This window comes from Bombyx mandarina, chromosome A1, assembly GCF_030267445.1.
Source record: "Bombyx mandarina strain Sakado chromosome A1, ASM3026744v2".
Taxonomy (NCBI): Eukaryota; Metazoa; Arthropoda; class Insecta; order Lepidoptera; family Bombycidae; genus Bombyx; species Bombyx mandarina.
In genome coordinates, this window is record NC_143234.1 from 21,566,248 (window position 1) to 21,578,099 (window position 11,852).

The 11,852-nt window shown below is 42.5% G+C and overlaps 1 protein-coding gene across 1 annotated transcript; it reads right to left on the reverse strand.

The window, feature by feature from the left end:
* Window positions 1-6,597: 6,597 nt before the first annotated feature.
* On the reverse strand, window positions 6,598-11,220 carry LOC114241693 (uncharacterized). Its single transcript, XM_028172612.2, has 3 exons — window positions 10,996-11,220; window positions 8,617-8,746; window positions 6,598-7,593 (listed from the first exon to the last, which is right to left on the reverse strand). The coding sequence occupies exons 1-3, from the start codon at window positions 11,056-11,058 to the stop codon at window positions 7,439-7,441; spliced, it is 348 nt and encodes a 115-aa protein (XP_028028413.2). The 5' UTR covers window positions 11,059-11,220; the 3' UTR covers window positions 6,598-7,438.
* Window positions 11,221-11,852: the final 632 nt, after the last annotated feature.

An 11,852-nucleotide genomic window follows, 5' to 3' on the forward strand; every position in this document is an offset into this window, starting at 1 on the left:
ATGGCGCTGACCTGTGTAATACAATCGTAATTATAGTCGATATACCTTGCCGATATCAATAATTCGGATCTAATGGCCAACGTAACTACTCAAAGTCGATTCAAGTGAAAAACGAAAGCGATTTATCATAATAGTAGTATATTCATAATGTATTTACGCTGCATTACAAGTGTATTCACAAAGAGCTTCCATGTTTAAGGAAAATATATAGAGTGCTTGAACGTTTTTTCAATGCCAGATTATTGAAAACTCTTGGACACTATCGTCCCAACCTGGACACGTCCTAAAGATCCAACTAATCCTTTCTCGGGGCTATCGGATGATACTAGTTCTAACACAAGTATCCGTACTCGTCGAAAAGTTAATCGTTGCCTATCTCGCCTCTTTTAGTGAGTCCTCAAGGTGAGTGACAGCTTCTCAGTAGGTCCTCAAGGTGAGTGACAGCTTCTCAGTGGGTCCTCAAGGTGAGTGACATCTTTTTAGTGGGTCCTCAAGGCGAGTGACAGCTTTTCAGTGGGTCCTCAAGGTGAGTGACAGCTTCTCAGTGGGTCCTCAAGGTGAGTGACAGCTTCTCAGTGGGTCCTCAAGGTGAGTGACAGCTCCTCAGTGGGTCCTCAAGGTGAGTGACAGCTCCTCAGTGGGTCCACAAGGTGAGTGACAGCTTCTCAGTGGGTCCTCAAGGTAAGTGACAGCTTCTCAGTAAGTCCTCAAGGTGAGTGACAGCTTTTCAGTGGGTCCTCAAGGTAAGTGACAGCTTTTCAGTGGGTCTTCAAGGTGAGTATAGTTTCTCAAAGGGTCTTCAAGGTGAGTAACAGCTTCTCAGTGGGTCCTCAAGGTGAGTGACGGTTTCACAATGGGTCCTTAAGGTGAGTAGCAGCTTCTCAGTGGGTACTCAAGGTGAGTGACAGCTTTTCGGTGGTTTAACCGTTGTACGTTTTTATTATCTTCGCATGCAGACTAGCGTACGACCCATTCGTGAGTGGTCATTCTCAGAAATATATACCGGCAACGGCAAGAGTGCAATGATAACTGTTCAGGCCTCTTTTCGAACCTATTATACCACCTACCATTTCTAATGAAGACTGACGTCGGACACAAGGATTGTTACCCAAAGTAGTAAAACTGTAATGTAAATTTTAAAATATTAGAATTAGATGTTGTTGTTTCATCATCTAACCTTGTCTACTTAGTTAAATAATTAAATGAGAAAAAGTGTTGTCAATAAAAGTTTTTTTTTTCTAGATGGGTGGACAAGCTCACAGCCCACCTGGTGTTAAGTGGTTACTGGAACCCATTGATATCTACAACGTAAATGCGCCATACCACCTTGTTTTAAGGTCTCAGTATGGTTACAACGGCTGCCGCACCCTTCAAACCGAAACGCATTACTGCTTCACGGCAGAAATAGGCAGGATGGTGGCACCTATGCAGACCGTTGAGTCTCACATACCCCGCGCGCCCCTCTTGCGCGGGGACCTCGTAGGAGGTTCGGCCCTCTACCCGAACAAAAAAAAAAAGAGGGTGGTGGTACCTAGCCGTGCGGACTCACAAGAGGTCCTACCACTAGTACAAATGTTGGTGTCCAAGTTTCCTGTTTCGTAGTGTCTTAGCCTCTAAAGCCTTGTTTACCAGTACGCCTATCCCGAAAATAATGACCCAATGCGCGACACAGAGAAAATCAAGAAAGTCTCGCTCACATCTTGCGACGCGTTAACAATGGTAATTTCGATTTACGGTAATATTCGAAGCTATAACGCAACGGACATCGACGTTCGCAGCTTGATGGCTTCGGGGACCATGGCGTCGTAAATAACGAGCCAATGTCCGAGATATTGAATTATGCTTTGAACGCACAATTTAGGATTTTGATAACAGTCTTCTCTGGGCGACGTCAATATTAGTGCGTTACTGAATCTGTATGTAGAACAGTGGGATATGAATTGCATATAAACGAGTATAAGTATCGAAAAAGGACATACAATGGCGGCTCAATTCGTCCCAGCGACGTGTCGCAGTGGTTTTTCCATTATATTGCACATTCTTCTGTCGGGTTAAATTTTGAAGGCGTGTCCTTGGAGTTTACAGACCACTGCTTCCCTGAAGCAAAAGTACTTTGAGCCTGCGACTGTGTTGTCTTGAAATGAAGGCATTAAGCCTTAAGCAAATGCCACCACCCACCCCGGTGAGTTTTTAAGCCTCAGTTTTTACTGTTTGATCCGAACCCAGCGCCCTCGTGGCAGCTTAGGGCTCCGGAAACCAGCACGAGGTGCCCGTTGAACTTGTGCCGCGATCCGCGGCGCCGTATTTACTATTTTAACAAAACACCATCCAATCACTCACCGGAAACGACGACCCTGCCGTACCATGCCGCATCACTCAGGGAGAAGGGCCTAGGGCAGGAATGGACAAGGATTAGTGACAATGCAAACCGTATCGTAGACCGTCACACATGTAGGCACCGTCCCGTTCGAGAAGCAAGACAAAGTGACAGATGTCAAATCGCGAAGGCACCGTCAAATCGCGACCCGTGTTGCTGTGGTAAGTATTCAAATACCAACGGATTGGTTTCGAACACTTACAATATAACGTTTGCTTCCCTTCAAGCCGAAACATATTAATGCTTCACGACCGGACTCAGTCCTGTGCGGACTCACAAGACATGCTCATACCGTGAATAAAAACACCAAATATCAACAACAATTCTAGAACCTTCTAGGAATTCAGAATACATAAGAGAAAACCAATAAACTCCGCGTAGCAACCGTAGCTCGTAACAACAAGAACGATCTCAAACATTAATGAAAAGAAAAAAATGTTTGCCTCAATTTTTTTATAACAACAATACGAAAACCTACAACTCGCTTAGTACACGTCGATCAATTTAAAAGGTTTTGTTTGTTTGTTTCCGTGCGAACAATGGCCTATCCATAGAAGGGGACATCGAGAATGAATTAATAACTAGTGATCCCGCAGTAGTCTTACTGGTGGTAGGACCTCTTGTGAGTCCGCACGGGTAAGTACCACCGCCCCGCCTATTTCTGCCGTGAAGCAGTAATGCGTTTCGGTTTGAAGGGTGGGGCAGCCGTTGTAACTATACTGAGACCTTAGAACTTATCTCAAGGTGGGTGGCGCATTTACTTTGTGGATGTCTATGGGCTCCAGTAACCACTTAACACCAGGTGGGCTGTGAGCTCGTCCACTCATCTAAGCAATTAAAAAAAAAAAGTGTGTGTGTCCGCTCCGACGCACGACTGGAGTTTACTGGATATAAAAAATTAAACGAAACAATACGAGAAATAGTTCTATATTACGACAACACGATACACTACAGATTATTAACAAATTAACGAGACACAAAACAAACGACTAACAAATATATGAAAATACAATAATGAGAGAAACGCGCGATCAGTACGAGGCTTTGTGGCGGACTGCCGGCGCAGCAGCCCGGCGTCACCTGCGATAACGCGGCCGCGCGTTGGCTCCTGATTGGCGCGCGCACGCATCACGCAATCAGGAGCCAATCAGGCGCATAACGCATTTCGTGTGACATGCTAGTACGATTTTGATTGGCGCGCGCACGCATCACGCAATCAGGAGCCAATCAGGCGCATAACGCATTTCGTGTGACATGCTAGTACGATTTTGATTGGCGCGCGCACGCATCACGCAATCAGGAGCCAATCAGGCGCATAACGCATTTCGTGTGACATGCTAGTACGATTTTGGTCCCCATAATTTTCATACCCCGGGCCTATATATGTAAATCGATTCTAAAGGAGTAAACTCCAAAAAAACTCATCTATCAAGGATATGTCGGGCAGAGCTGTCATGGGCTCTCCGATTGAAAAGTGGTAAGGTGTTAATGAAAGGGGGTCCGAAGCATCAGAACTTAAAACGCAAAGTGGACGCGAATTTAAGACCGCTTAGACCTGACACAAGAACGTATGCATCTCGTCGTACGTTTGGATGCGATTACCTACAACGCGATGAAGATGGTGTTTAAAACTACGGAACTCATGAAGTCCTCCGAAATTGCTCGCGTATGGAGGTTGAAAGTGCCACGTGATTCCCTGTTGAAGGGTTTGTTGATTAAGTGCGCTTTGCACGGAGTCACTTCGTAAAAACTCGTAAAGTTCCTTAAGATAGTTGTCACAGACGACAAAGTTCTTTCCACGGTCTGAATAAATATCTGTGCATAAGCCACGACAGGACGTGAAACGGCGCAGGCTTCTGTGGAAAGCTCTGAAACTAATTCGAGGTGTATCGCTTTAACGCTCATACACACGAAAACTGACACGTAACATTTTATTATTTTTGCATTACGCACTTTATTGGCACGCATGTAAAATGGATTATAAATGACAAAACTAAATACACTATCGATAACGCTTATCGACAACAATAAAACATCACTATGCCCGTCCATAAGGCTCGTGAGTGGAAGAGAGAGCGAAATATTCGCTTCACCGCTCCGACTTTTTATGACCCAAACTGCAGCGACAAAATAACTCTACTATAGCAAAATCTACCGCGGTCTTTACAGACGGTCGCGTGGGGCGAACACGCACTGCAGGGAGCGGTCCCATGCGCGGTTGACTGTGCGTCGGGCGAGCGCGGAAGCACTGCACGCAGCGATCTATGCGCTGCAGCGCTGTAAAAATGCGTGGCGAACAGACTGCGGTCCGGCATGTAAATTACAGAAGAGTGCATCGTCAATAATAAGATTAGTTAAAGGGTGTTTTTGAAGTTATACTTCTTTAGGCGCGTTATGAAAAATTGATGAGAGTGAAATTTTACGATGCGCGTGCACCGTGACACAAAATTAACAGAATGAAGTTGCCCACTAAATCGCTCATTACAATACGACCGGCGTAACTTGGCGATTCTGAATATAACCGCAGGTGAACTTTCCGAACCGTAACGAGAATTACCGAATTTATACGATGTCAAGAAAAGGGATGTCCTATATGCGTGTTTGAGGATGTTGTTTAATCGATTTTTTTTTCAAATTTATTAAAATTTAAATAAAAAAGGAAAATAAATTTAATAAAAATAAAGTATAACTTCTTACGCGCGTACATAAGTACACGCACCCTTTTTTAAGTAAAATTAATGGTTGAAAAACCGAAAGATGAGTGCGGTGACACGAACAAGTTTCCCGAGCGACGAAAATCGCGTAATAAAATCAACATCTTGTATAGGTGGTGCCGTTGATGCGCTGGAACACACTGATACGTTGCGTTTTTCTTCACACGTTTCTCTTACGGGATTTTGAATCGGCCAGGATTTCTGACTAAGATGGAGCCACGAGGGTCCGTGGTATCATAAGTCATGCTGTACGAGCGCGGCGGGCAATAGACCACGAGAGGCAGCGTCCGCGGGATTGTCGGCCGACGGGACGTGGCACCAGCGATCCGCGGGTACGCGGCGCAAAATCTCACGGATACGGTTCGAAACTATGGTTTTCCATTCATGCTGAGATGAGTGTAGCCATGCATGCAAGATGGATGCGTCGGACCAAGCGTAGACCTGGTCGAAGCGAACACGATCAGTGTAAGTGAGCATTACCTTTTCAATTAATTTAGATAAGAGGACTGCCGCCATTAGTTCGAGGCGAGGAATAGTGAGATGCACACTCAACGGTGCGACGCGAGTTTTGGCTATAATCAGGTGAGTTTGAATGAAGTCGTCTTGATCTTTGTAACATACACAATGACATGCTCTGAAACCCTTCTCGGAAGCGTCAGCAAAACTGTGAGTTTGTATCGATCCGGAATTATTATTTTTTAATATATAACGCGGAAATGAGATTTGTGAGATGAGTGGAACGAAAGAAATGTATTTTTATTTATTATTTTTATTTTTTACCAGACTCCTTAATTTCAATACCTCTAGTTTCAGAATATTTGTGAATCGAAAAGTTGCGGTCGTCCATCACCGAGTTACTCTTTCGAAAGACGACGTTTTTTTATTGCTTAGACGGGTGGACGAGCTCTCAGCTCACCTGGCGTAAAATGGTTACTGGAGCCCATAGACATCCACAACGTAAATGCGCCACCCACCTTGAGATATAAGTTCTAAGGTCTCGAGTAGTTACAACGGCTGCCCCACCCTTCAAACCGAAGGGCATTACAGCTTCACGGCAGAAATAGGCAGGATGGTGGTATCTACCCGTGCGGACTCACAAAAGGTCCTACCACCAGTAATTACGCAAACTATAATTTTGCGGGTTTCATTTTTTTTTATTACAGGATGTGATTGCTTCATCGTGGAAGTAAATCGTGAACATTTGTTAAGTACGTATTTCATTAGAAAAATTCAAACCCGCTTGCGAGATTCGAACTCCGGTGCATCGCTCAACACGAATACACCGGACGTCTTATCCTTTAGGCCACGACGACATGTGATGTTTCACGTTTACCGGATGTCCGATGTGGGCCATTTTATTCTTGTTCACGACTTTTTAGTCGTATGGTATCACGATTACTAGTTCCAAAACTCTGTTTTGCTAAATGTTTCAATTGAAATGATTTGGGAGATTTGTTAAATATTAATAAAATTGAACGAACAAAAAACCAAAAAATAAAAAACACATTTTTTCCATACATTTATTTTATTAAGTGTACATACATGAGGTAAATTTTTAAATTGACACGAATCAATCAGTGTCAATGTTCTTACTTACTAACTAACACATATATATTTTTTTAATTATTATTTCGACTGTCTTCAAACCTAGTTCGGACTACGCGAGTAATTTAGTAAACAAATATGTCTGAACAGAAAAAAAATGATTCGTTAAGTGAAGAGAATCAGTCCTATTTTTGGGAAGAAGTGTCCCCAACAATGCATCGCGCTTACTAGCTAATTCTTATTCTGTTTTTATCCCTGAACAGCCGACATAAATTCGCCTTATTCTTTTGTAGAATGTTCGTTTTAGATACTTTGCCACTTTTTTGGGCAGTAGCGAGTAGGTATTTAAATTTCCAAATAACTCTGCACTTGATTACTATCAATCGTAAGTCAAACCTAGGCTTAGCAGATCTTTTTTTTATCACAGATACAGGTGTTTTTTTTTATTGCTTAAATGGATGGACGAGCTCACAGCCCACTTGGTGTTAAGTGGTTACTGGAGCCCATAGACATCTACAACGTAAATGCGCCACCCCCCTCGAGATATACGTTCTAAGATCTCAGTATAGTTACAACGGCTACCCCACCCTTCGAACCGAAACGCATTACTGCTTCACGTCGGAAATAGGCGGGGTGGTGGTACCTACCCGTGCGGACTCCAAAGAGGTCCTACCACCAGTGATTAATTAAATTAATTAAAGTAATATACTTACTCCGTCTTACTTTTGTACTTTATTCAGTATTTTAATAATAGTAATAGAAAAACACTTTTTTTTGTTACAGTGGCCTTAAAAATAGTTAATTAAGCCAGAATGAGTTTGTTGTCGTCCATTGTGCGAGGATCGATGAATGACACGTCCCTGATCTGGTTTTCAGGTCGGGCTTGAATTTGCTGCGGCTCATTCACCAGCTGTCTGGCGTAGGTATTGTACACCATGATGAAGAAAGATGCTACAACTGTAGTAAAAAAAAGTCGTATTAAAATCTACGGCACCACATTTGCTATATCTGTACCTCATGTTTTTTGGTGGGATATCGTTTACGGGTACTCGGTCGAGAGGGATAACAGACTGAGCTATGTGGGACTCAAGTTTCCTCCAAAGAAGCAGAAGGAGAAAGACCGAATTCCTCCTCTTCTTCCAATTCCGGACGGGAGACTACGCCTTGAGAAAGGCGCGCGAGGTGCTACTATGACCATAATGCTTTTTTAAATTACAGTTTTACGTCAGGACAGTAACATAGGCTACCTTTTATCCCGAAAAAGATCTGGTTCCCACGGGAAACTATTTTATTATATGTCTATGCCTGCCTATTTCTGCCGTGAAGCAGTAATGCGTTTCGGTTTGAAGGGTGGGGCAGCCGTTGTAACTATACTGAGACCTTAGAACTTATATCTCAAGGTGGGTGGCGCATTTACGTTGTGGATGTCTATGGGCTCCAGTAACCACTTAACACCAGGTGGGCTGTGAGCACGTCCACCCATCTAAGCAATAAAATCAAAAAAAACCCCCAGTAATTATGCAAATTATAATTTTGCGGGTTTGTTTTTTATTAGACGATGTTATTCCTTCACCGTGGAAGTCAATCGTAAACATTTTTTGAGTACGTATTTTATTGGTAAATTGGTACCCGCCTGAGATTCGAACACCGGTGCATCGCTCAACACGTATGCACCGGACGTCTTATCGTTTAGGCCACGACGACTTCTGATATCACGTATAATGCCAAAAATGTACTATTCTTTTCTATTCCATCAGGCCACAGACGTCCACTATGGACATATGCCTCCTCCAAGCCACACCACAAAGATCGGTCCAGCGCTGCTTGCACCCAGCGGATCCCCGCGAGCCTCAGTAGGTTGTCGATCCAACTTGTGGGAGGCCTACCCACGCTACGTCTTCCGGTACGCGGTCGCTTCTCAAGGACTTTTCCGCCCCGAAAATTCAGTATAGCACGATTCAAAACATATTTTCAACTCACCAATGTCCAAGCGGTGTAACATTAAAGCTGGACTCCTGACGGTTATTGTCAGGTACACTAGCCCAGCAAAGACCAGGACGAGGCGGCAGGATGCGAAGAAGACGTAGAACTTGATGTTACCAGGTCGCCTCTGAAACAGAACATTTTTATTGTCTTTACAATTGTATCAGACAGGTGAGCTCCCGGCCTATACAGTGTCTAAGTTCAAACTTAACACGTTGAACGCCACATGAAAAATCTAGTATTTTCATTCAGGCCACGGTGCTCACCGGTGAGCCTTATCGTACTGAACTGTTCGGGCCATGAGGGTCACCCGTGAGCCGCGTGAGGGTTCCAACGTAAACGCTTCCTACAAGCCACAGATTGCAGCTATCAAAGAAAACGAGTATGGAAGTGAGTCACGTGGTCCTTTAGTCGAACAGAACAGCGGGGGCTTCGAATCCAATGGAAACTTGTAGTTTGATCAAGGTTTTTAAAGGCGTTTTAAAATATCATAAAAACTAAATGGTAAAAGTCGCCAATTTTAATCTTCCGTGCAAATTATCGCATTTTATAAATTCACTAGCTTTTGCCCGCGACTCCGTCCGCGTGAAATAATTACTTTGGCATAACGCTAAATTTTACCCACTAAATTCACGTAGAAAGCAAAAATATTTTTGAATTATAGAATGTTAGACGAGACCAAACTAGACGAGACTAAACTAGACGAGCTAACGACTTTTCAAACCTCGCTTAAAGTGTTCGGGACATAGGAAGCCAGCTCACAGGTGCTCAATATGAGCTACTTGTTCTTATTTTGGACTATGCTGACAGGTCACACTTCCAGACCCGGGTCGCATGTGGCCAAATAGATCTCTGAAAGCGCATTGCCGACTATATTAGGCAAAAAACAAGCCCTATGTTTTTTGTCGATTCTTGTATGATACAACTGCACGGTATCCTAAATCGACCTTAACATATTGAAAGCTTTGCGACCTACCGGCGTGCCTAGCGTACTATACCATTCGAGCCAAGCCAAAATCAGAGAATCGGTAATTTATCAATTTTAGATTTTCATCATCTATACTAATATTATAAGGCTGAAGAGTTTGTTTGTTTGAACGCGCTAATCTCAGGAACTATATAGAGGTCCGATTTGAAAAATTATTTCAGTGTTAGCTAACCCATTTATTGAGGAAGGCTATAGGCTATAGAACATTACGCTAAGACCAATACAAGCGAAGCACCAATAAAGAGTGTTTCAAAATCGGGTTTTTTTCCCTTTTGAGAGCTTCCGCTGCGAGCGCTGCAGAAACGGTTAAAGTTTCGCTAAAATAATGTATAAGAGAATTGTTCCCCTTTAAAAGATCTAAAAAAAAATAATGCAACTGCAAATGTCTATATGTTAAGATTGGCTCACTATAACGTTTTTTATGCTAACCAAATTTGTTCTAAAATAAAGCATTATTTGTAAACTATTCCACGCGCACGAAGCCGCGGGCAAAAGCTAGTGTGTTTATATTTATGACTGACTCGGTGATGCAGTTTTTAGTGCCCCTAACTGTTGCACCCAGGGTCGTGGGTTCTTTTCCCACATCGGGTAAACATTATGTGATGAATAAGTTTGTTTGCTTTTTGTCTGGGTCTCTGTCTGTCTTTACTATCTATATATATATACATACATGTATATATGTAGACGTATATCAGCATGTATTTTTACTGGTGGTAGGACCTCTTGTGAGTCTGCGCGGGTAGGTATCACCACCCCGCCTATTTCTGCCGCGAAGCAGTAATGCGTTTCAGTTTGAAGGGTGGGGCAGCCGTTATAACTATACTTGTGCCTTTATATCTCAATATGAGTGGCGCATTTACGTTGTAGATGTCTGTGGGCTCCAGTAACTACTTAACACCAGATGGGCTGTGAGTTCTTCCACCCATCTAAGCAATAAATAAATATAAAAAAGATTATCAGTCTCTAGTACCCATAACCGTCCGTGATTTTTTCCCAGTTTTTTATTGAAGTGAAACTTCTTTAGAATCGTTGTGATTTCAAACTCGATGAAACGAAAAAATAAGTCCATAGAGACACAAACACATAAATGTATAGGACTCAGCCGGCGAGGGAATGAGATAGAACACATTAGACGTTCTCGGTCTCCTCTTTGTGCGACTCTTCGTAGCATCCCCACTATCGTCTACTAAACATTGTCTATATGTATGCTCCTGTGTAGTGGGATATTCAGTATATCTATGTCTTAATTATAAGTTTCACTTCTACCGTGTGTGACTTGCACACACACACACACACACTTTTAATATTATTTATTTATTATGTACATCTCAACTGTTCTGTAGCAGTGTGTAATGATATGATTAAATTAAATGATGGAAAGCACATACCCTGTGTAGTCCGATCACACAAGCGATGTTGACAAGCAACCATGCAGCATTTATTACTGTCATCAGAAGCACGACTTCGATCCCACGGATGAGGGGCGTCTCCGAGGACTGCAGGGCGGGTAAGGTACTGGTATCAGCTTCAATGTAAGTGGTCAGAGTAAACAACAGCCCGGTATTGCAGACATTGGTGAACTGTTGAAAAGAAACGAATTACGAATAGGTTATCAAAATATCTCAGACTAGATCAGATATTGATAAAATGATGTGATATTCCAAGATCGTTTAGGCATTTTTAAGTGAACACGTGAGTTAAAAAGACACAAATAATTTTAATAAGCAATTCATTTTCTTGGTCTAAACTTAAACCAAACACTCATTCATTGGCATCGGGTTGCTTAACAACGCCATCTTGTGGTGTCTTTAAAGGAGTTAGTTGCTCTCAATTAAGAAAAATCGTATTATTATTCGCCAATAGATGTCGGGAATAGTCATAAAATTGATTATCGATAAAGTTGATTATTGAAAACACGAATAAAAGAACATTTTCTGAAAATAAATCTTAGCTAGATCGATTTATCGCCCCCGAAATCCCCTGTATACTAAATTTGAAAATCGTTGGAGCCGTTTCCGAGATTCATAATATTATTATTAATAATATTATTATTAACTATATTATTATATAAGAATTGCTCGTTTAAAGATATAAGATAAGTATCGAAAAAGGTCATACGATGGCGGCTCAGTTCGTCCTAGCAATGTGTCGCCGTCCCATTATATTACACATTCTTCTGTCGGGTCAAGCTTTGAGAGGCCTGTCCTTGGAGTTCACAGTCCACGGCCTCCTTGAAGCAAAAGTA